Source organism: Solea senegalensis, linkage group LG20, assembly GCF_019176455.1.
Source record: "Solea senegalensis isolate Sse05_10M linkage group LG20, IFAPA_SoseM_1, whole genome shotgun sequence".
NCBI lineage: Eukaryota > Metazoa > Chordata > Actinopteri > Pleuronectiformes > Soleidae > Solea > Solea senegalensis.
In genome coordinates, this window is record NC_058039.1 from 20,028,229 (window position 1) to 20,052,305 (window position 24,077).

Below are 24,077 nucleotides of genomic sequence, written 5' to 3' on the forward strand. Positions count from 1 at the left end.
ATTATATATATATATATTATACTGAAGAACAGCCACAGAAACGACATAATAATAAAAGATAACTTTTGTATCACAATCACTATAAGATCGGTATTCCCCCATAATTTCCACACTGAGATACTTTTATTTTGAAGGCAAACGTGTGCCGGTGCACCGGTGCAGCTCGTGTGCTTTGACGCGTGTGTGTCACAGAGGGAGGAGAGCAGCCTCTGATTTTATTTTTCTTCGCAGACAGAGCGGAGTTAAGCACGAAAACAAACTTGAACCACGCGATCCGTGGCCTCGACGTCTGCGTTGACGCGCGCGCATGAAGCGGAGGAAACGAGGCCGCTGCACCGACGACGTTTGATCTTTGCTCTTTTTCCTTTGTTGAAAAAAAAACACGGAAGGGCTTTGACAAGAAAAAAACCAAAACAACAACCATTAAGTTATGCGTCAGTGAGTGCGCACTTTACGCACCAGGGGCGCACCGTGAAACTTTGACATGTCACACCTCGCCTTTAGTTTGCGTCGTGTGTTCGGCTTTGTCTCCTTTGTTGTTGTTGTTGTTGTTGTTGTTGTTGTTGTCGTCGTCAGCTCTTCACTGTGAACATGCGTCGCGGTTAAGAAACTTTTAAAGCGCACTCCAAAAAACAAACAAACACCCAGAGGCAGCATGGGGGCCAAACAGAGCAACCCAGTGTTCGACGGCAGAACTCGGGCTTATTCCAGCTCCGATCTCCCGTCTGGCAACACCAGCGGCGGGGAGAGGATCGCCGGGTTCAGGTACACGAACGGACCGGATGGACCGCGGATCCGGTACACAGGCGCGGGGCCGACCAGCTCCGGCCTGAGTATACCGGGCGGCGGCAGGTCAGGGTCACATGAACTCAACCAGAGCCTCGATGGCACGGACGGTGACGGTGAGGGCGAGCTGCCCCCTGACGGCCACAGGCTGCTCATAGGCTCGTTACCTGCACACCTGTCCCCTCACCTGCTGGGAGGTAAGATTCACAATAATAAAAGTCACATTTGCGTCATCATCATGACTGAATCTCTGTCTTACAGCTTATATCAATGTCAATTTCATCTATATTGTTGACTATTGTGTCATGTTGTGTTTAGAACTGTGGTTTAAAAGCGTATTCCTTCAAATAAAAAGCTTTATTTTTATTATTATGGTTTAATCTTCCATGTGCCATATGGTCTGTCTTTGATGTTTGTTTTCATGTGTTTTATGAAGATACGTTTTAATGTGTGTGCAGTGCATTAGTCAGATCAGTACAGTGCTTAGTACTTTTCCATTCGACGTGTTATGGTAATAGCTGCTGTGTTGACCGAGCCCTTTGTTTAACACTCGTGCTTTCATTGTAGCCACAGGTGGCTGTGCTGTGCTGTGCTGTGCTGTGCTGTGAAAAGCAGCCTCACTTCTTCTTCTTCTTCTTCTTCTTCTTCTTCTCTGTCTTGCAAAACTGGCCTGTTTTTCGCTGCAGCTGAGAGGGAAGAGTGCACAATGTAGGTCAGCAGATAAGAGCTTCCTGCTGGTTACACATTGCCTGACTAACACACACACACACACACACACACACACACACACACACACACACACACAAACTTCCTGAATCCAGCAGTCTGGCAGTTTCACAACGGCTGGTGGGTTTTGTCTCCCAGACCACAACAAAGTATGACTCACACACAACAGGACCATTAGACCACACCAGCGTCGTGATGTCAACGTTTACATTCTGTCCCTGTGCTGCTGCTGCTGCTGCTGCTGCTGCTGCTGCTGCTGCTGCTTGGAAACGACACACTCCCAGTTCCAATCAGGATTGGGCTAAAAATCTTCCTCAGTTTACCGGCACGGGTCATTTCCCTGATGCAGAAATCATTAGTCACTCTTGTCATAACAACCTTTGCTCATTAGATCCATGTGATTTTTGAGGCCTGACATTTAATCCACAGGCTCAGTGCATCTCCTCCTCCTCCTCCTCCTCCCGGCAGACACTGAGATAATGATAATGACCGTCTGCATGGATGCACTTGTTATCCGCGCGTTGGCCGCGGCGCTGTCACGTAAAAAAAACAGGAGGTTAGCTTATCTGAAGTGGAGCAAGCTCTTGGCCTATTAATCTTTGTGCAGCTGAGAAAACACAGCGGGGTCACGAGGGTTTGTGAGGTGGTGAATATGTATGTGGGTCAAGTTATGAATAAAAAGAACGGAAACCTGTGTCACACAGAGATACAGGTGCAGGTAACGTGAATAATGGATTGTTTTTACATTTTTCACACAACGATAGGAAAGTAAAGAAAATAAATAAGGTTACTAAAATGAGTTCAACTGACTCCAAACATTATAAAAAATTATAAAAATGACCCCAAAGATTACTACATTTAGTAGAAGGAATTGTAAAATTGGCTTTAGCTGAGGGTATGAAAGCTCAGGGGCAAAAAAAAAGAAGCTTGAACTGAACTTGAATTAATTCATTAGATGAATCATTTACTGATCAATTACTAAAAAGCTATTTTGACGTTGTGAACGTGTCCTGGTTTCTTTGCTCCTCTGTGACAGTGAATATTTTCGATTTGTGGACTAAAGTCGTTGTAGATGTTTTGTCAAAGATCGTTTATGACTGAGTGAGTGAAGAGCGCGCAGGTGTCAGGTCATGTGGGGCCGCTTACACTCCCACGCCCTTCCTCGTGTACATGTCAATAAAAGGTATGAGAAAGATGTCAATCATCACATCTGAGTCCTCATGTGTTTTTGTCTGTGTGTGTGTGTGTGTCTGTGTGTGTGTGTTCCCCGCCAGGCTTCCACTGCCCTGTCTGCTCCAAGTTTATGGCGTCTGATGAAATAGAGAAGCACCTGCTCATGTGTTTCAGCAAAACACACCTCACCTACAACAGTAAGAACAGCAGGACACAAGCAGGGCACGGCACATATTGAGAGGTTGGATGCACGGGGTTGGCTTTTAGTTTTATTCTTTGATTATTTATAACACAGCTTTCATACAAAATGAACCCACTTTACCTCCCACTCCCTTAGACACACACACACACACACACACACCGATGCTATAGACGACATTACAACTGTCAGGAACATCAATGAGGAAACTTTGGAGAGGTAAAAATAAAGAACCAAGAAAAGCAACAAGAAGTCAAACGTTTAGAAACAAAGTGAACAGTTAATCACAAACTTAACCATCGCTGGATCAAAATGTTACTTAATGTGAGTTAATTAGAGTTTATTTTCTTAATCCATTAATCTGTCGATTATTTCCCCATTAATCGTTTGGTCTATAAATATCAGAAAACCTTTAAAAAATGTTGCTTGGTGTTCATCAAACCTGGAAATGATGATGTTCTCAAATGTCTTGTTTTTGTCCACAAACCACACACATATGTATACATATATATATATATATATATATATATGTATGTATATATATATATATATGTATGTATATATATATATATATATATGTATGTATATATATATATATATATATATATATATATATATATATATATATATATGTATGTATATATATATATATGTATATATGTATGTATATATATATATGTATGTATATATATATATATATATATATATACATATATATATATATATATATATATATATATATATATATGTGTATATATATATATACATATATGTATATTAATATTTTGTTATATTTTAATGGTGTGGTTGTTATTCACATTTTTTATTACGTAAATGAGTATATTCATTAATAATGCATCATATTTTAAGACAAATCTTTGACCATTTTTCACACATTCATCCCTCTAACTGTGGAGTAAACATAATGTGTGTATAAATGTGGAAGAACGAGGTGACGAGTACAAGAACCTCAAAATCCTGCACATCTACATCAACAACTACTTGTGGTACAAATTGTCACGTTTTTTTACTGCGGTACGACAAACGCGCTCAGGCGAGTCCGTTCATTTACGAAGCGAGCCGATTGATGGATGGCAAAAGTCCGACTTCCTGTTGGGATTGACATGGGTTATTACAAGTTCCCACCAAGTCTTGTGAAATTTGGTGCAACTGATTCTTGGCTTGCTCCACCCGGGTGTAACGCACGGGTCCGTGCGCGATGACAAGATCGCAATTTCGCCCGACCGGACAAAAATGTCCACAAAGACGTGGAATGGGTGCAAATCGACAAAGTGGATGCACAAATTCAAAATGGCCAGTTTCCTGTTGATTCAAGGCCGTGGTCTCAGGACTGTTTTGTTCGTCTTGGGCTGTGACAGGTTCCCACCAAGTTTTGTGAAATTCGGTGAAGCTTCATTTTGGCTTATTCCATCTACGTTTCAGCAACAATAATATCATCAATAATAATAATAATGATAATAATGATAATAATAATGATCACACACACACACACACACTGCACAGGTGTTACACAGGCACAGTGTGTGTGTGTGTGCACAGGAGAAGCAAACACAGCTCGTCACAGTTTTTGCATGTCGACGCTTCTTCCTCGGTCTGAACTGTGAGCTATGTATAAAACAAACGTACACCTGCTCACACACACAGTGATGTGTGTGTGTGTGTGTGTGTGTGTCTGTTACTCACAGATACGGTACAGTGTGTCGTGTGTCGCTGAGCTTATCACAGAAAAACAGATGACACCAATACACTTAAAGTCTGTAACCCCAGTGCTCACACGGCACAGGTCTGTGCCGCAGGTGCACAGTAAGTAAATTGCCGTGGGAATAACACACAACTCCTTATATGGACATGCTGGAGGTGTGTGCAGGTGTGCAGAAGTGACAAAAGACCATGTTTTTCTTCTACTTTTGTTCATGAAAACGAGCCAAATTTGTAAAAACGTGACCCCAAAGATTACTAAATTAAATGGTTAAGTTAAGCAAAAATAAATAATACAAATGCAAAGTGCATATTGAATAATATAACATCATATGGCATAATATGATGGAGTGAATTATATGTTACTTCATGGGCTACATAAAATAGTACTAGTAACAGTTCTCAGAGAACATCTGAAGATCTCTGCACGCACTGACACTGTTGTGGTTCTTTCTTTGCCTCCGGTGTTGACAGTAGAACCGGTGATTGTTAAACATGCAGACAAACATGTTTCAAACTCTTTTTCCATCATAAACAGCCGTTCATCCCATCAGAGGCTGATGTCTTTCTCTCTTCTCTGTGACCAAACTGATGTTTGTTACAGTGGCTCACTCTGTTGTCTTTGTCTCTGTCTTTGTCAGAGGACATCCTGTCCAGAGACTCTGGGGAGTGTGCCATCTGTTTAGAAGACATGGAGCAGGGAGACACCATCGCCAGACTGCCCTGTCTCTGCATCTACCATAAAGGGTGATGACTGACACACAAACTCATGATTAAACTCACGATTAAACTCACGATTAAACTCATGATTAAACACACTTCAGTGATCAATCCTCATCAGTTTGGAAATTCTGCCCCCAAGTGGTCACCTGTATGTCTGTAAAACGCACCTGGAAATCACATGTAAATGATATTAAAACAAAAATGGCTACATTTGTAGTGTGTAAATGTTTTTACACATTCTGTTTTTACGAGATGTCTTTATGTTAAAAATTCTTTTGGATCATGAGAGAAAACACGTTGTTTCTCCTGTTTCAGGTGCATAGACGAGTGGTTTGAGGTGAACCGCTCGTGTCCAGAACACCCCGCCGACTAGAAGCTGCGAGAGTTAACATTTCAACATCACTGTGGTCGACTGTGTCTCCGCTGACCTCATCCCAACACTGTCTGTGTGAGCCGATCGTCAGCCGAGCTCGAGCCGAGCTTGAGCCGAGCTTGAGCCGAGCTTGAGCCGAGCTTGAGCCGAGCTTCGGCTGCTCCTCAGGGATTCTAAGACATTTCATTTTTCGTATCTCTTCGTGGACGTTTGGAAACATTTCTTTCAAGACGTCATGTGACATTCTCAGAACTTACTGGTGGAGCCATTTTGTTTCCAGAATTATGTGAATGTTCGTGACTCCGCCTGCTGGATTAAAGAGGGTTCATAACAACACGGGAACTGGAGAGAGACGTTCTGCTGCAGGGCGTTTACGGAGGAATATCGCATTCACGTGAAATCATTTTTAAAAATTTGTGTTTCGAGCTGTTTTTTTATGAGATTACGAGAGATTTTTGGGGGGTTTTTTTTTCCAGGTCTGTTTTTACAAAAAAATTCCGGGGTCTGTTTTATGAAAAAAAATTGCGGGGTCTGTATTAGCGTGATTTTTTTCGGGTCTGTTTTAACGACATTTACGACAGAAGAATCTCCCAACGTCTGAAACCCAAAGTTAAGTAAAAAAACTGGACATCTTTGCTTTCAAGTCAGCGACGATCAAGCTTTAATCTCATTCACTCAGCAGAAAAAGTCATCCCCCCACAAAAAATGTCACTAAAACAGCCTTTTTAAAAATGATTTTAGGTGACTGCGATACGCTTCCGTACGAAGGTGTTAAAGCAAAGTGACGTTTAAATCCGACGAGAATCTCTTGTAGGAGAGAGTTGGGTCGACGCCTGTTCACAGACTGGATCGCAGACTGGATCGCAGACTGGGTCGCAGACTGGGTCGCAGACTGGATTAGAGTCTGTTGTTGTGCAATGTGAAAAAAACCCCCAGCCATAAACAATGAGTAACACCAAAATCAACTTTAAGGGATGATTACAGTGTTGATTGTAGTAAGGATGTAAAAACATTGGCGATCACTACTGTGTGTTAAACAATCATCATGTGCCGTAGAAGAGTTGGTCTAACATGTTTTTGTTTTTGTTTTTTTAGAACCACACTGGTGTGATTATGTAGTTTATTGGTGAAAATGACGTTGATTCATAAATCTCTCTCTCTCTCTCCAGGGGAGTGTCGTAATATGCTGCTATGCCATAGACTGGGACGTTTTCCCTGTAACCTTTGAACCCTTTGTCCAATGTATTTTGTATTTGTACTGTAATGGATTGCACAAGAATAAATGTTTTGTCTCCGTGTCTCTTCCTTGCACAAGTCGATGTTATTTTTTAGAGCACAAAATAGAAGTAAAACAGTGACATAATAACATAGTGACATGGTAAAAGTTAACTTTTCTTATTCTGAAGAGGTGAATCTTTAGAAGTGATTTAAATGTTAAATGATGGAGGTAAAAGCACCTGTTATTAGACCTTAGAACTATGTTATATGATACAGTCGAGGACGGAATTGTTAGCCCCACCTATGACAATGTCATTGTTTTAAAAAGGTATTTCCCTAAACGCTGTTTAACACAGCAACATAATGTTTAACAGCTTTTTACAAACATCCTAGTTTTATTTTGGATACGTCCATTATTTGACTTTGCACACAGAAATAAAATGATTCTGTCTGTTTCATTTTACAACCAAAGTTACAATAGTTTTGGATTTGTCATTAGTTTTAATTATTGTTTTTAAATGTATTTAAACACATGAACAACCATCCCCTGATTGTGCCAAAAACAAAAGAAATCACTTTAGACTTGAGAAAGAAAGACAAGCAGGAGATTATCACAGTGTTTCCACGTGTTAAGAAGGCCAAGGTTCTTATAGTTTTGGGGATTCTAAAATAAAATAAAATAAAATTGTAATTGTTATTCTTAAAAAATAAATACATTTTAGGAGTTAAGCTAAGAATTTCTTGTTTCATTTAATGACAGGTTTATAACCAAAAGTCTCGTCATTTAAGTTACTTTTATAAACTCACAATTCAGTTTCAGTTATAGTTTTTATTTTAAACGGAAATGTTTTCTTCAGTTTTAGTTCAAAATAACTACAGAACTGGAGTGAATGTGATCAAAAAGATCAGTTTCTTAATTGATTAAGAGGATATAGACTGAGATATTAGGTTCATTTTATTATTATTTAATAATAATTATTTTTATTTTTATCATAACTAGTATAAGAATTCTTAAACATTTACTCCACACCATGTGGTGGCGCTAATGCAGCAAATCGTAGTTTGCCAAACGCCACAAAACCTCAAAGAAGGAGATTGTGACGTCACGTCGACTCGCGTACGTCGCCCTGACGAAAAGGACAAAATATATATATCAAACACCGGGGATTTCACCGCATTTAAAGCCAAAGAGGGTTGACGCCGTCGCCGAATACACAACATTTGCATTTTTGAGGTACGTCAAATGTTTCAGTGTGTTTTTTACGTCGGTAATCTCCATTTATAATGGTTTTATTTCACCCTGCTTGTAGGCTCTTTGCTAGCTTGTTAGCAGCCACTCGCTAGGCTACACCTCCGTTCACGCTGTGAGCTAAAACCCGGTTTTAGTTCTGTTTTGTTTTTACCAAGCTTGACTTATGTGTTGATTTCCAGCTTGGGGTGAAGAGATCCGCTTCAAGATGTCGTACATGCTCCCACATCTCCACAATGGCTGGCAGGTTGACCAAGCCATCCTCTCAGAAGAGGACCGAGTCCTGGTGATCCGTTTCGGACACGACTGGGACCCGACGTGCATGAAGATGGACGAGGTTCTTTACAGCATCGCAGAAAAGGTTAGAGTACATTTATTGGGACACTAGCATAAGCTCACTCTTTAAAAAAAACAACAAAAGAACAAAAATCTTTATTGAACCTTTATGAAACAAAACAATAACAACACGCAAAACAGAGTCATTAATACATACAGACACATTCGTTAAGACCAGAGCCAGGGGGAGTTTCAAATAAATACATTCATAATAGAGCATAACAGCAGCTTTCTTATTTTTTGAATCATAGATGGTTTACTGTTCAGTTTCCTTACCAAAAGCTATAAAAGGAGGTTTAGATTTACTAAATTTGGCTTTGTGAATATGATATTTCCATAGATTGATCAACACATTAATTCTGCTTTTTATTTTTGTTGTCGTGGAAACCAAACAGCACATATTTCCACAGCAAAGAAAAATCAGAGACAAGTTTGCATAAGCTCACTCTCCGTGTCTACGAAACATGATCACTAGCGTCACTTGCCGGTCACGTGCTGTGATGCTTCGGGAAATATCTCCGTCCACACAAAACAACTCAAAACGCTGCAGTACATATGCCAGGACTGTAAGTGGCGCTGTAACGTTACACCAAAAACAGTGAAGATGATTTTACACTTAATAATAATAACAATAATAATAATAATTATTAAAATTGGAACAACTATATGTGACTTAGAAACCAATAAATTAGCATTCAAAGCAATTTTAGCTCAAGACTTACGTGGAGTAAGCCCGACAATCTCACCGAATTTCGTCCCGATCCGACCACTTTGTTTGTCTGACCATGAACTGACTTCTGGGGGCGCTACAGAGCCCTAGGGCTACGAACGGTTTTGTGCCGACCCGACCTCCATGCCAAATTTCAAGCCGTTCTATGCACGTTAACTCAAAAATGACTGGAAAGCCATGGCTATAATAATAATGAGGGTTGCCATGGTCACGCCGTTTTGAATCTGCAAAACCATTCGACAACATTTCACCTTTGTTGTGTCTCGTATAAATTGCCGTGTTTTTGTGTCGGTACAACAAACGTCTTGAACTCGTCTCGAGTTCGCTCATTTACATAGGTTGCAGATCTTCAAAATGGCCGACTTCCTGTTGAGTTGAGGCCGTGGTTCCTATCGACTTTTTTGTTCATCTTGGTCTTTAACATCTTCCCACCAAGTTTCGGGACATTCGGAGGAACTAAATTTTCGGCCCCTGCCATTCGTGGCTCGGGCTCTAATACTAATAATAATAATAATATTAATATTTATCTTGACAGGTGAAGAATTTTGCTGTCATTTACCTGGTGGACATCACAGAAGTGCCCGACTTCAACAAGATGTACGAGTTGTACGATCCCTGCACGGTCATGTTCTTCTTCAGGTAAGATGGTGTTTGTACTGTGCAGTATTCATATTAAGTGCTTCATTATTTAAATAAAGTCATTGTTTTCTTTCTCAGGAACAAACACATCATGATTGATTTGGGCACCGGTAACAACAACAAGATCAACTGGACGATGGAGGACAAGCAGGAGATGATAGACATTGTTGAGACAGTTTACCGCGGAGCGAGGAAGGGACGAGGTCTGGTGGTGTCGCCCAAGGATTATTCCACAAAATACAGATATTGATTCACTTTTTTTTATTATTTTTTTACCCAACGTTTCTAAGAAGTTTTTGTCTCGACAACTTACAAAAAGCCCCAGATCTTTAAAACAATATTCAGTTTTTTGTGTGTGTAGATTTCCACTTCATGCAAATAATTCAACATTTATTTCTATGAAACGAGTGCTGAATGACACGAGAGACAAGACCGTTATTTAAATGTTGTAATAAATATGACTTTTACAGAAAAATGCTTGATTTGTCTCATATTTTCTTTCTCCAAGAAGGTTAAGACTGATTATTAGTCTGTTTGATTATCTCAGTCTGCAGCAAAACTCAAAGTGAAGGACAGATGTTGATTATTATGCTGGACAAAAATGTTAATACGAAGGCTGTTGCAGAAGTTTGCACTCTTTAAGTACTTTCTGTTCTGTCATGTCTGTTGGGACTGCAGCTCTGTAATCTGTTGTGGTTCACCGCCACACTTTGATCTACCCTGAGAAAGACGGAGGGTGCAATGGCTCGTAATCGCCACCAGATGGAGTCAGACATACTCAGGTCTGGTCTTCGTATGACGCCACTGGAGCACTCAGTGTGTTTATGTGCAGGTTTTGTGTGTTTGTGCGTAAAAAAACACAAAAACCACACAAGTCAGTCGTCCTTTTAAAAAGGGATTTATTGCCTCTTTCTCGCTAAATTGGTCGTAAATCGAACGTGTTAATACCGTGATTAATCCCGAGCGAGAAATGAAGAGACGCTTGTTTATTTACATTTTAGCAGCAACAGAAACAAATGTAAACGCGTACACATACATTAATATAGATTTCACAGTCGTGGAAACACAAACACACAAAGCCTCGTGGAGCGTTCACACCCAATGAGATTACTGTATGTCATAATCCCACATGCTGAGATTACAGTGCTGTACAACGTAATCCCACACAGTAAAATAACCATACGAAGTAATCCTGCAGGGTGAGATTACTGTACAATATACAACATATAATTCAATATAATATATCAAATACTGTACGACGTAATACCACCCGTGAGATTACTGTATGAGGTAATCCCACACGTTGAGATTACTGTACAATATAATGCCACACTGAGCATACTGTACATAGTAATCCCACAGTGAGATTACTGTACAAAGTAATCCCATACAGTGAGCATACTGTATGATGTAATCCGGCGCAGTGATATTACTGTACAACGTTATCTCACCGAGTCGAAGCAAAGACGCGAGCATTCATGAATTTTGCGTCACTCTTTGCCAGGCATCGCAAAGTCTTACCATCATTGAGTCACTTAAATTCAAATATTCAAACTGTGGTACGTGGACCACCAGTGGTGCATGCGTTTCCCTCTGGTGGCACCTGGTATAAAAAAGTTCGAGAATGTCAGTCGACAACTTGGAATGTGAACGTACTTTTACGATCACATATCATTTGCTGCCATGGAGACATCCGTCCGATAAAGTAACAATCCTGGTAGCTAGTTTTTCTGCCTTCAGTTCTGAGGCGTTTGAATCTCAATTTCAGATTATTTCTCGGAAATGAACATCGTTTGTGTTCATTTCTATGAGTAAAATAACATTATATTGACACGCTTAAGCAAAAACAGGGATTAAAACACCTCACAGCTGATATATAATCTGATTAATCCTGATTACTGTGGTGATAAATGAGGATTAGAGGTGATAAGTGCAGAAATTTGGAGGATATTTAAATTTTCTCCAGGGTGAAGACGTGACTACTCTACGTCTTTAATTAAGTATAAAATGTAAACAAAAGTCCTTTAATATTCACTTTACTCTTACAACTTCTGGAGGTGTAGTTCTCCAGTCAGCCTGCAGAGGGCGATACAAATAAGAAAAGCCCTCGAGATTAGAGTTGCTCAGAGAGCCATCTAGTGGTGCGGAGACACCGGCACAAACTCTCACATAAACAGTAGCCCTTAGTCATGTGACCGGTGATGTCACTTCTGTCAGGAAACTGTGAGATGACGATATCATGTGATCATGTGATTCAGATTTTTTTTTCGGGATCGGGGGCGTGAACGTGATGAACAGGAAGTAGCGAACACTGATGCAGGCAAGATTAAAGAATAAAAAAATTGCGTAACCATGGAAACGCTGGCGACTCAGAACTGGATCCAGTTGGTCGTGTTCTGTGGTTGAGATGAAGGAGGAGGAGCCGAGCTGAAAACACACAAGACACGTTAAAAAAAGGACAATTTCTGTGTTTTATCGCGTTTAAAGGTCCAGTACGTAAGATTTAAGAAATGGAATCTACCACAGGTTTGTTTGTATGAGTCTGATCTAAAAAATACTGACATCCTTTATGGTCTGTGAGGCCCGCCGTAGTTTCCTGATGCACAAGAGAAAGGAAGATGTGGGTGGAGTCTCATGTGAGATGTCACTAATTCTTACATACTGGACCTTTAAGATAACAGAAGACTGTCAAAAATTACAAAAACACACAGGTTTTTTTTTCAAAATAATGACTAACAAATGATTGATTTATGGATTATATATTAGTTTAACTATCAATTCATTATTTTTGCTCCATATAACAAAGAAATCATTCAAACTGATGAATTTTGACACTTTAAGCACGTCATCATTTTGAGGTTTTTCTGACAATTTATGGACCAAACAAGTGCTCAGATTAATTGATTATAAAAAGAATTGAAAAAAGAATTGACTGAATTGTTAGGATTGATCACTTTTCTTACAGAACACGACATTTTCAAGGAAGAAAAACCATGAAAATGATGATATTTGACACTTGCCTGTGAGTGAGTGAATTTCTCGAGGATGAAACAGTGTGAGACTCACGTGGCAGGAGCAGAGAAGTCTCCCCACAGGTCTGAAGTGGGTTTGGACTGAACCACAGTGTTGGAGTTACTGGTGTCCAGCTCTAACAGACAGCCTGAAACCACATGACTCGTGTCAAAGCGTTTCAATGTCATTTTTCAGTAATACACGTGTTAGCGCCATCTACCTGTTGCTGTAGTCTGCGGCACTATGTTGTGATTGGATGAGCTTGATGAAGGAGGAGGGGCTATCTTGCCTCCAGGTGGTGGTGGGAGGAGTCCAAACCCTCCTGCGCTTTGTGGGCGGGGTTTATCCTTCTTTTTACCTTGCTGGAGACAGAGGAAAACGTCAGTGTCAGCATTTTAGTGGAATTTATTAAATTATTATTTATTAAAGGGATAGTTCTGTTTTTTTTAATGGCTTTTAACCTGCTCACGCCAAACTCCATAGAGAAAATCAGTGATTGTACATCACAGCACTCAGGATATTGATCCACTGCTGCCTCCATCAGTAGATCAAATGTCTTATTTTGTGAGTGAAATTTTCACTAACATTTACCCAAGAGACTCAAAGTGACCACACGAGGCAGCAGTAGACCAGCAGCTCCTGTGTCCATGCGAGCTTAAATCACTGATTTTCTCTATGGACTTTGGTGTGGAAGAGTGAGTGGTTCACAAACTTCAGTTTCTTGTTAGGAACCTTATTCTTAAAACATCATAGACTATGAAAATTATATTGAATACTTGTATCTTGCATGCTACAGAACCAAGAAATATAAAAAATTAAAATTTCAAATATGAGAACTATGACTAAAGTCAACTGTTTATTTCTACGACACATGTTTTCTGTTTTCTATTTGATGAAACTGACTCTCACCCCTATGTTGAGTGTGATGGTTTGTCCCTCTTTAAAGCCCAGGTCCAGTTTTGGTCCTGAGTGTCCAAGCTGGCTACTTTTATTGATCTCAATCTCCTGTTTCACCCATCTGCACACACACACACAGTCAGTGCTGATACTGAAATAAACAAAGCATCTCAGCAGAATTCAGCAACGTCGCCACCATCTTACTTGAAATGGTCCTGCAGAGACACGTTAAAGTCGAAAGCGTCCCCTCGGTCCACGAAGCCGACCCCGATGAAAGCGCTGCGACCTGCGAGATAAAAGAGAGAAGAACTGAACTTTAAAACGTTTCCACAGAGATTTCCAGGAGTCACGTGGACAACAACAACACCTCGTCCTCACCGCTGTCGTCCTGTATCCGCAGGACAAAGTATCGGCTGGAGTCGCTGACCGTCTCCACAGCGATGCCGGGATATTCCTTCACTGGTGCCTGAGCGAACAGCTCACCTGCAGGGAAAAAAACATAAACAAAACACCTGCTTCTGTTCTTCTGTTCATACATTTTCTACTTTAAGTGTAAATAAACCTCTTTTTATTGAAGCGTATTTAGGGACACATGTTAAAAAAAAGTTTGAAAGAAAGTAAAAAAAAAAACAGAATTCTCAGAAAAAGTCGTAATTCTGAGGAAAAGTCGTAATTCTGAGGAAAAGTCTTAATTCTGAGAAAAAGTCGGAATTTTGAGAAAAAGTCATAATTCTGAGAAAAATTCAGAAATCCGAGGAAAAAGTCAGAAGTCCGAGAAAAAAACTCTGCAAAAAAGTTGGAATATATAAACATTTAATACACCTAAAGGTCTTTACCTGAAACTTTGTCCTCCAGTTTGATGAAAGCCACGTTGCCCTTCGCTGTGATCCTCATTCGACCGGACCAGTCTGGAGTGTCCAGTTTCCAGTCGGCCGCCCTGCACAAATCAACATGTTCCATTATGAATTAAATAAAATGTACCAAACGTCCATGTGGAGAACATTACATTACATTATTTAATTTAGCAGACGCTTTCATCCAAAGCGACTTACAAGGGAATTGAGTACAATCAGCCAGGAGTGGAGCTGAACTTGTGACCATGATGTCTTTTGCACACAGGGTACCGGTCTTAACCACTGAGCCACTCCACCCCCCATGATGTGACTTAAGTAAAGGTTAAGTGGTAGGGCGAGTTGTCTTTCAACTGGAAGGTTGTGGGTTCAATTTCTGGCTCTGCTCGTCTATATATGTGTCCTTAAAGACACTTAACCCCAAACATCACTTAGATAAGACATTTCAAATCATATTTTTGAGGTTTGGGAAACACCAATAAGGATTTCTTTTTTAACATTTTCTGATTGTTAGATGCTGTACTATGATCCATCAAACTGAATATTTCAAGTTACATTACATGTCATTTAGCAGATGCTTTTATCCAAAGCGACTTACAATAAGTCAAGAGTGTCCGCAGACGAGGTTTGCAGAACTCTGACTCTCCGTTTCTAACAATAGTATGGACGAAACAAGTGAAAAAATGAAAAACTTATTATTTAATCATACGATGTATTTATTATAAATGGCTGTGAATTGGTTAATGTATGGCGTGGTGGTGAAATTGATCTTTTATCAGGAAGATGCTGGATGGGTTTCCTTACATTATAGTGGGGACTTTTATTTTGAAATTATTAAAACAAACGCAAAAACAGCTGATTTCCGGGATGACACCCGTTATTATTATTTTTTTCAAAGGAAGAACTCATGAAAGTCCTGGCTCAACGCCCGGGATCGAACCACTGGCGTCACGATGACAAATAAGCCACCGACGTCCCTGAGCACAACAAAGCGGCTCCGAGAACACACGAACCTTTCATGACAAGCCCGAGAGTTCCCGAAACACGAACATACATGTACGTTAAAGAACCTCCGAATCAACAGGTGTGTGTGTGTGTGTGTGTCAGTCTGCTCTTAGACGCCGGTTCTCCCGCGTTCTGCTCCGGCAGCTGGAGCGACCTGACAGCGACCACATGAAAGAAATGTCCGCGCAAAGCGACACCAGACACCGCCACACACCCGCGGTAACAGACGCTGTCGGTGACCGGCGGCTCTTCGCTCACCTGTATGCGCGGTTCGAAGCTCGCGGGGGAATCCGGTAAACGTTGACATCGGGTTTAACGCACAAGATCGACTCGTACTCGCCCTCGGCCGCCATCTTGGCTCAAGTGTTATTAATGCGGGGAGTTGTTCTGACTCATTTGTGTGTGTGTGTGTGTGCGCGCGCGCGTGCTACTACTCCCTTCATTTTTAATTATTTAATTCCTTATCATAATTATCATATCGTTATACGGAGCCAGGATAATACATTATATAATAATAACACTCATAATAACAAGTAAAATGTTATTATCAGTAACATCTGGTGGGAACAAAAAACTCACAGAACTTGGCTGAAATTTGTAGTATTTTTAAAGTTTTCATCAGTTTTAATGGGATCACTGTTTGGTTTAAGTTCATATAGTAGTGAATTACATGCATGTGCTACTACTGGCCAATTCGGCATAATTCAAACTTAAATACATAACATAAACATTGTACTCATTATACAGAGTCTGAAGAAGACATAAACCAACTTAAGTATATACACACATCGGCATACTTCATTTTCGCACTGTTACACAGTCACACATATCTAAAATCTAATTAAGCCCATAGCAACATGAATGTTTTGTGCTAAAGTTAAATCTGCTAAATTATCTTTAAAATGTAACACTGTCTAAATAAATGGTTGCTTTAAACTTTGATTCAATTCCACAGATATTTGTTAATTATTAGCTCCGATTTTGACTACTTCCGTTCACATCCCCACGGTGTAACCTGGCAACAACACAGCTGCAGGTGCTGGACGTCGGCGGAAGCGGAAACGGAAACCCCGCAGCGACGTGTCGTCTCCTCGAAGGTTCCTGAACATTCACTCGGGGGTAAAAGCGGTTATTTTTTATACTGTAGCTACACATTAATAACTGTAGAACATAATACAGTTCATTATGTGTTATTGTGAGCGATTCTGGAATCAAAACAATGCCGCCTGTAGCTAAAGTCCTAAGCTAACTCTGGCTAGCTTGACACCGTTAGCTGCTGTTCGTCTTCAGTCGCTCTCCGAGGTCCTGAAACCTTGGAGCGTGAATGTCCACAGTTACTTCATCCACCAGCAGTTAGACTGAGGCCCATAGTCAGTGTCGCCTTCTTCTGTTTGTGATGGTTTCGCTCGTATCTTCACCACAGGCGAGCCTCAGGATGCTGGCTGCTAACTAGCATGTAGCTTAGCCACACAGCAGACACAGGTCTGTGGTTGTCGCAGTGTCACACAGACACAAACTGTCACAAATCAAATGACATGTAAATATGCTGTTTTTAAATAATTTGATATTGTTATATTTATATAATTACACAAGTCAAATCAACATTTCTGTAAGCCTGGGTGATATATCTTATACATAATATGTGTGTATTTGGATCATGATATAGGAGATATGTGTGGGTATAAAGCAGGTGTTTCTGTGACAACGCACTGTAAATACACTCTAAAATAAAATATCCACTGTTTATGCAGGACATTTATATGTTACATATAATGACAAATTAGAGTAGTGTTATTAAGTGACATTAGCTATTTAGCTACTTAATTGTGAGTGTTTTTGGGTCAATCTTTTGTTCACTCTTTGTTTCCTCTGAATCAGATCGTGGTGGTTTGATTCCCCACCTACTCCCCCTCGGTCACCATGACGTCCTCCATGCTTCGCAGACAATTGAAGAACCTGGTCCAGAACTACTCTGAGGCTGAGGTTAAGGTAAGGGTAATTAGACAGACACAGCTTTCGCTCTCTCTCTCACTCACACACACACACACACACACACACACATACATAAATTATAACCCACTGGGCTGCTCTCAGCTGTGTTTTCACTCCAACTAATGTCTCAACTTAAATTCTCTATGTTTCGCTGCTTTTTTTTCCCCTCAAGAACACTGATATGTGTCATCACTCGCACGCAAAAAAAATTTTTTATTTATTATTACTTAATTAATTGCTCTTGGGGCCCCCTGGTGGTCTTGGGGCCCTAAGCAGCCGCTTAGTTCGCTTATGCCTTGGGCCGGCTCTGATTCCGATGTCCGTTTGCAGGTGAGAGAGGCTACATCCAACGACCCATGGGGCCCGTCCAGCACTCAGATGGCCGACATCTCCGACCTGACCTACAATGCCGTGGCCTGCAGTGAGATCATGACGATGCTGTGGAAACGCCTGAAAGATGACAGGAACTGGAGACACATCCACAAGGTGAGGAACCGAGGGGAACCAAGCAGTTTCACCAGGGATGTTAAGCAATATATATTTTTACTCTGATAAGAAATGAGTCGGTATCCTTCAATTGATTTAAGTAAAATAATCTGCCAATTTTGTCTAGATTTCTTATTCATTTACTTGAAAAAAATTTTTTTTTTCCTCTCTAGTCCCTGACACTTTTGGAGTATCTGCTAAAGACCGGTGATGATCGCGTGCTTTTGAAAATGAAAGACAACGTCTACATCGTCAAGGCCCTCACAGAATACCGCTTTGTTGAAAAAGATGGCAAAGATCAGGTACATGAATTGTAATTATGACTATATTTCAGGCGTAAGTTGGATTTTGTTTGAATGATGCGAGTCTAATACAAGTGTATCTTCCCAGGGTGGGAATGTGAGAGAGAAAGCTAAGGTTGTCCTCGTTCTAATGGAGGACGATGAGAAACTTAAAGAGGAAAGAGACTTTGCAGTTAAGACCAGAGAAAAGACATCAAAAAGTGCCGCAGGTGAGCTCACTGCTAAATTTACACAATGTTTTGGTTGGATGCAAATCACACAACTCTAATTAATTGACTATTTTCAATCCTTTCGAGCCAGCGTCATCCTCAGATGCTGTCAAGGATGCAAGTTACAAGCCGTGCTATGTTCCCGGAGCCACTGGGCTTCCGTCCTTAGACAACATTCCCTCAGTGGCTGACTTAACCGCTTCCTTCACTGCCCGTAAAGAGGAGCGGGTCAGACAGGAAGTTGAGAAGAAAGAAACGGAGAGACGGGTGAGTGAATGTCAATGTTGACGATGGATGGATCGGTACTCTGAAACTATAGGGGGAGCTCTGTAGAGAATAAGCTACCAGACTTGCAGTTTCACTTTAACAGGTGCAGCTGATTACATGACTGATCCTTTTTTCTGATCTCTTTAATTCTAGGCTAAGATGAGTGAAGACGAGCTGAAATGGGAGGATGCTGGCAAAGGTGCTGACGTGAAAGGCAATGTGTGGGCAGGAGAAAATGCAGAGGAGGAGAAGCAGGTGAAACCAGGCCCATGGGGGCCCATCAAGGAACCTAAAGAGGCCACAGCTCCATGGGGTACACCCACAAGACCTGACGCAACCGACAAAGCACCTGGCAGTGATCCTTGGGGTTCTCCGAGTACAGCGGATGACGATCAATTTGCCACACCAAAAACTGATGAAGATCCTTTTGTATCAACAAAAACTGAGGAAGATCCTTTTGCTGTACCAAAGAATGGAGAGGATCGTTTTGTAGCTTCCAAAGATGGGCCAGATCCATTCAATGCACCGAAAGATGACCCTTTCAGTGCCCCCAAAGACAATGAAGATCCATTTACTTCATCAAACAGTGATCCTTTTAATACACCTAAAGACGATCCATTCAGTGCTCCAAAGGATGATCCCTTCAACACCCCAAAAGACGATCCATTTAACACCCCAAAAGACGATCCATTTAACACCCCAAAAGATGACCAATTTAACTCCCCAAAAGATGATCCATTTAACAACCCAAAAGATGACCCATTTAACTCCCCAAAAGACGATCCTTTCAGTTCCCCAAAGAATGACCCATTTAACACCCCAAAAGACGATCCTTTCAATGCACCAAATAATGACCCATTTAACACACCAAAAGATGATCCTTTCAACTCCCCAAAAGACGATCCTTTCAGTGCCCCAAAAGATGACCCCTTCACTGCACCAGCATCAGCACCCCCTAAAGAAGACCCATTTGCAGCACTGACATCTCCTCAAGACCCTTTCATTGCTCCCACAACACCGCCTAAAGAAGATCCTTTTTCTGCAGCAGCCAAACCTGCTCAAGATGACCCTTTTGCTGCCCCACCACCCAAAGAGGATCCCTTCTCTACATCATCCAAACTTCCTGAAGATGACCCTTTTACTGCGCCAACAACACCTCCTAAAGAGGATCCTTTCTCTGCACCAACCAAACCTACAAAGACAGATCCCTTCACTGCACCAACAACGCCCCCCAAAGAGGACAACTCAGATCCCTTTAATGCCTCTTCACCCAGGTCGCCCAAAGGTGGTCCAGGTGTTTGGGAAGCCCCTGCCAGCTCTCCACCCGCTACTGGGTCAGATCCATGGGGGGCACCATCAGCTCCACCATCAGATCCCTGGGGAGCCACCTCACCCATCAATACGTCTGACCCGTTTGGAGATGTCTCGAAAGCGGACAATGACCCTTGGGGAGCCACAGGTAAGAAGCAAACAAATTTATGCTCAGAGTAACAGAATGTAACATGTGGAGGTGTGGTATGTTTGCATAATTGCAACAAGTTTAGCCTTCTCAATAACAAGAATTGACAGTTGGAGAGACAGATTAAGAGTATGAAAGAAGCCAGGACATTAACCCTGTCTTTAAACTTCACACTGAAATATTGGTGTCAAATCTGTATTACTTTTGTGTCCTGTTTGAAATGGTGGTTTCTTTTTATTCATGTAGCTTCAGCTCCAGCCAGTACAGATGATGCGTGGGGCTCACCTGCTCCACCCTCGGCCTCCTCACCATCCAGTGACCCCTTTGGAGACGGAGCATCTAAAGCCAACGATCCGTGGGGTGCACCGAGCAGCGGAGCTAGCAATGTCACAGGTAAAACACAAGCTACTCTACATGATCCATTCATCCATCGCTCACAAGGCTGAATCCTCATTATTTGCTTTGTGTTCATCGATAGAATTCTCCCCTTTGATTAATCTAACTAAATTGTCACTAAAATTTGTGCTTGATTTTAACTGAAACCAACTCCAGGATGCAAATTTCTCACATGGCAAGGTTACGTGTAACATTATTGAAAACTTGTGAGGTTACGCAAGTTTTGCATCGCTCGTGAAAAGTAAAGCTTGCCTCAATCACTCGAATTGAATATTTAAACTCAGTGAAAAATTTGCGTAACATAAGCCAGTCTTTGTTGAGATGTAATTCCTGATACAAGAAATGTAAGCAGATTCACTGAAACTTGTTTTGTGTGGACAATCTCTTAAGCTGTGTTTCCACTGAGTGGAACAATTCAATTTGGTTCATTACAGTATGTATTTTAAATGTGTTTCCATATCCAACCATTCCATTCTTTGGCACCATTCTCTTGATGTACCAGAGTAAATGGTATGGTACATCCAGGGCTTTACCATTCCAAACCATACAGTACCGTACCAAACCAAACCATACCATGTTGTGAACTCTTTTCTTATACACTTTCAAGTCCCTTTGCATGAATGACTATCTCTCTCCATATCCTCCATTTCACCGCCATCTCTCCATGAGTCAGCGCTCTGCTAACAAACTTAATCGATTAACCCTCTCTTCCACTCTGCTCTCTCTTTCTTTTCCCTCCTAATCTGTCCCCTTTTTAAGAAAACACCTTTTAGAATAGAACCGGACCTTTATTTTATTGCAGGAAAGCGAACAGCACAAGAAGAGGAGATGTACAGAAAGACTGCTCAGTTCTTGGGTTCATCGGGCGCGTCGCTGGTCGATCTGGATGATCTGTTTTCTTCTAAACCCAAACAACGCACTGTCACCGACATGCCCGCTGCCCAGACGCAAGCCATCGGTAAGAACTGGGGGAAAAAAAACAAAAGCAAAACACGTCGCTCTGGGTGAAAACGCTGCCTTCATGTGGAACTATTTACCGTGCGCTTGACTCAAACGGATGCATGAAAACAAATCACTGAAATTACAAACGCTTATCATTCCAGTGCAGAGAGAGGAGCGAGGAACAGTGTGACTGACAAATACATATTTATCTGTAGGTTTGTTTGGAGAAGCTTAGTGTGATCATGTGTTGTCCTCCTCCCCTGTGGTCAAAAGCTGTTGTGTGTAGATGTTGTATGTGTACATGTGTGAACATTAGTGACCTACAATACCTTGTTTACTCATACATTTTAAAGTCCTCTCCATCCTTTCTGTCCTGTGGGTCCACTGAAAGTTACTCTATGTTCTGCTCACACATAAATACCTGAAAGTGACAGTCTGTGATGTTCTGGTGTATTAGAGTCCTCAGTAAATAGCTGTGTACCTTCACCTTTTTGGTCGGGGTAGGCATGAGTAGTAGAATAATCGATTATTTGCTTGATTATAAAAAGTCGATCAGTGACTGTTAACTATTCGTAATTTGTTGAAAAGATACAAAACAAATGTTTTATCAGTACTTGCATTTAAACTCTGTGGATGTCATGTGTGTTTGAAATTCGCAAGGGTTCTTGAATGCATCTTAAAGCTATAGTAGATCATGCAGTAGTGATGGAATTTACGAGGGCCTTTGAATGCATTATTGTCACTTTTAGTTTACAATATTCGACAAATAATACTATCAAATATTTGAATAGCACTACCTTCCTGCCTACCAAGTAAAAGTTCTGTTTTCATGTTTTCAATCAAGACACCGCACCATGACGTAAACACAGCATTGCACTGCATGTGACTGTAACCAGGGAACATGGATGACTGTCGCAAACATAGAGACAAACAATTTTATTGGACTCACAGACATGGAAACAATGAATTGGCCTTAACTGTATATAAACAAGCACACATACAGTACATATATATATTCTGTATATTTATATATAAACCCCCGCTCTGATTTGGTGCATTCTTTCTTTGCTGGAATTCTTCGGACTTCCTCCCTCCCCCCCTCCACGTCCCTCTATCCCTTCATGACTTTTGCTGATTTCCCAGGCTCTTTCAAAGCCCCGGGCCTGTCGTTTGGCCGTGTGCTCAGCTCAGGTTCTGTTGCTGGAGTGTCCTTTCCTCAAACATCATCCCAACCCAGCAGGTTCCCTCTTGGCTCCACCTTTGCACCTTCCCGTGGTGCATTTGCTCCCACTTTTGGAGCTGCCAATCCTTCCAGTCAAACTCCCCGTATGCAGCTGCCATACCAGTCTCTGGGAGCGTCTTATTCTGGCTTGAGCGTTCCCGTTTCTGTTGGAGGGAGTCAGTTGATGGGACGTCACGTGGAGTCACCCCGTGGAGGAGTGGGAATGGTCCCGAGAGGAAGTCCTGTGAGGAATCCTTTAGCAGATCCCACTGTGTCCAGTTTCTTTGGTGGGAGTCCTCAGACAGGAGTAGGTCATGTGGGAGGATTTACTCCACAGCCAGCAGGGGGAGCCCCAGTGCAGCCACAGCCAACGCCAAACAGCAGGACGGGTGAGACGGGGAGCAAAAACAGCAATCCCTTCCAGTTCTGACATTTAAAATTGTCACAATTTTAAATATAAATGCGTGTTTTATTTGGATGAGTGTGTTAAAGAACCACACTGTGCAGTTTTCATGTATGTGTAGCTCATAGGGGAGACATAAGGAGACAGATAAAGACTTGTGGCTCCCACGGTCCTTGAATGTACCTTCCAAAAAGTGTGATAGTACAAATTAAGCCTCACTAATGTTTGGTAGCCATCTTAGTAACACCTTCAGGCAGCCATTTTAGAAGAAGACTAGGCTCATATTGATGAAGAGAGCCATAACTTTTGCCCAAAATAAGTTTAAGAAAACAATATTTATAGCGCTGGAATATGTGTCGTACGCGGCTTCCTGAACGTAATATGAATTAATATATGAATGAATACAAAACAAAACCCGCTTCACCTTCAGCCCTTAAATCTGGTTGCGTCCAACTCATGAAACAGCCAAGGTTTTGATGTGTACAGCGTATGATATATGTATATATCTATAGACAGGGCCGTATATGTGTGAAACTACCAATGATTTCAACCAAATCTATTGGAAAACTTAATTTATTTCATGCAGTGTGAAGAATCTGAGTGAGTTTGTGTGAAAATTTCCCATAATAGTGTTGTGTATGTATGTGTGTGTAAGTGTGTGTGTGTGTGTGTGTGTGTGTGTGTGTGTATGCAGTATATATATAGTGCTCATGTAAATATGGGGAGTCACAGATGTTCTGTATGTGTTAAAAACATAAATGAC

At 41.2% G+C, this 24,077-nt stretch overlaps 4 protein-coding genes across 5 annotated transcripts; 3 read left to right on the plus strand and 1 right to left on the minus strand.

Annotated features, from left to right (window-relative positions):
- Positions 1-192: 192 nt before the first annotated feature.
- On the plus strand, positions 193-7,013 carry LOC122786877 (E3 ubiquitin-protein ligase znrf2-like). Its single transcript, XM_044053391.1, has 4 exons — positions 193-983; positions 2,787-2,882; positions 5,245-5,350; positions 5,642-7,013. Exons 1-4 carry the CDS (start codon positions 656-658, stop codon positions 5,697-5,699), a joined length of 588 nt encoding a protein of 195 aa, XP_043909326.1. The 5' UTR covers positions 193-655; the 3' UTR covers positions 5,700-7,013.
- A 985-nt stretch (positions 7,014-7,998) lies between these two features.
- Positions 7,999-10,346, plus strand: txnl4a (thioredoxin-like 4A). The gene is made up of 4 exons (XM_044053392.1): positions 7,999-8,151; positions 8,349-8,527; positions 9,768-9,871; positions 9,950-10,346. The coding sequence occupies exons 2-4, from the start codon at positions 8,375-8,377 to the stop codon at positions 10,119-10,121; spliced, it is 429 nt and encodes a 142-aa protein (XP_043909327.1). The 5' UTR covers positions 7,999-8,151; positions 8,349-8,374; the 3' UTR covers positions 10,122-10,346.
- A 407-nt stretch (positions 10,347-10,753) lies between these two features.
- necap1 (NECAP endocytosis associated 1) lies at positions 10,754-16,015 on the minus strand. The gene is made up of 8 exons (XM_044053390.1): positions 15,895-16,015; positions 14,617-14,717; positions 14,159-14,263; positions 13,985-14,066; positions 13,793-13,901; positions 13,104-13,245; positions 12,938-13,031; positions 10,754-12,298 (listed from the first exon to the last, which is right to left on the minus strand). Exons 1-8 carry the CDS (start codon positions 15,987-15,989, stop codon positions 12,241-12,243), a joined length of 786 nt encoding a protein of 261 aa, XP_043909325.1. The 5' UTR covers positions 15,990-16,015; the 3' UTR covers positions 10,754-12,240.
- A 640-nt stretch (positions 16,016-16,655) lies between these two features.
- Positions 16,656-24,077, plus strand: LOC122786559 (epsin-1-like). Of its 2 annotated transcripts, XM_044052942.1 has the most exons (10): positions 16,661-16,755; positions 17,515-17,625; positions 17,959-18,114; positions 18,288-18,416; positions 18,505-18,625; positions 18,717-18,892; positions 19,046-20,351; positions 20,598-20,744; positions 21,550-21,705; positions 22,833-24,077. In XM_044052942.1, the coding sequence occupies exons 2-10, from the start codon at positions 17,557-17,559 to the stop codon at positions 23,339-23,341; spliced, it is 2,769 nt and encodes a 922-aa protein (XP_043908877.1). In that variant the 5' UTR covers positions 16,661-16,755; positions 17,515-17,556; the 3' UTR covers positions 23,342-24,077. The 2 variants fall into 2 exon arrangements, with proteins under 2 accessions (XP_043908878.1, XP_043908877.1); XM_044052943.1 differs by lacking the exon at positions 22,833-24,077 and having other exon boundaries at positions 16,656-16,755; positions 21,507-21,802.

Coding starts and splice junctions, on each gene's coding strand:
- LOC122786877 (XM_044053391.1), top strand. CDS start 656: ATGGGGGCCAAACAGAGCAACCCAGTGTTCGACGGCAGAACTCGGGCT. Junction 984..2,786: donor GTCCCCTCACCTGCTGGGAG/GTAAGATTCACA, acceptor GTTCCCCGCCAG/GCTTCCACTGCCCTGTCTGC. Junction 2,883..5,244: donor AACACACCTCACCTACAACA/GTAAGAACAGCA, acceptor TGTCTTTGTCAG/AGGACATCCTGTCCAGAGAC.
- txnl4a (XM_044053392.1), top strand. CDS start 8,375: ATGTCGTACATGCTCCCACATCTCCACAATGGCTGGCAGGTTGACCAA. Junction 8,528..9,767: donor TTTACAGCATCGCAGAAAAG/GTTAGAGTACAT, acceptor TTATCTTGACAG/GTGAAGAATTTTGCTGTCAT. Junction 9,872..9,949: donor ACGGTCATGTTCTTCTTCAG/GTAAGATGGTGT, acceptor TTTCTTTCTCAG/GAACAAACACATCATGATTG.
- necap1 (XM_044053390.1), bottom strand. CDS start 15,989: ATGGCGGCCGAGGGCGAGTACGAGTCGATCTTGTGCGTTAAACCCGAT. Junction 14,264..14,616: donor ACTGGAGGACAAAGTTTCAG/GTAAAGACCTTT, acceptor TTTTCCCTGCAG/GTGAGCTGTTCGCTCAGGCA. Junction 13,902..13,984: donor TCTCTGCAGGACCATTTCAA/GTAAGATGGTGG, acceptor GTGTGTGTGCAG/ATGGGTGAAACAGGAGATTG.
- LOC122786559 (XM_044052942.1), top strand. CDS start 17,557: ATGACGTCCTCCATGCTTCGCAGACAATTGAAGAACCTGGTCCAGAAC. Junction 18,626..18,716: donor GACATCAAAAAGTGCCGCAG/GTGAGCTCACTG, acceptor CTTTCGAGCCAG/CGTCATCCTCAGATGCTGTC. Junction 18,893..19,045: donor AGAAAGAAACGGAGAGACGG/GTGAGTGAATGT, acceptor CTTTAATTCTAG/GCTAAGATGAGTGAAGACGA.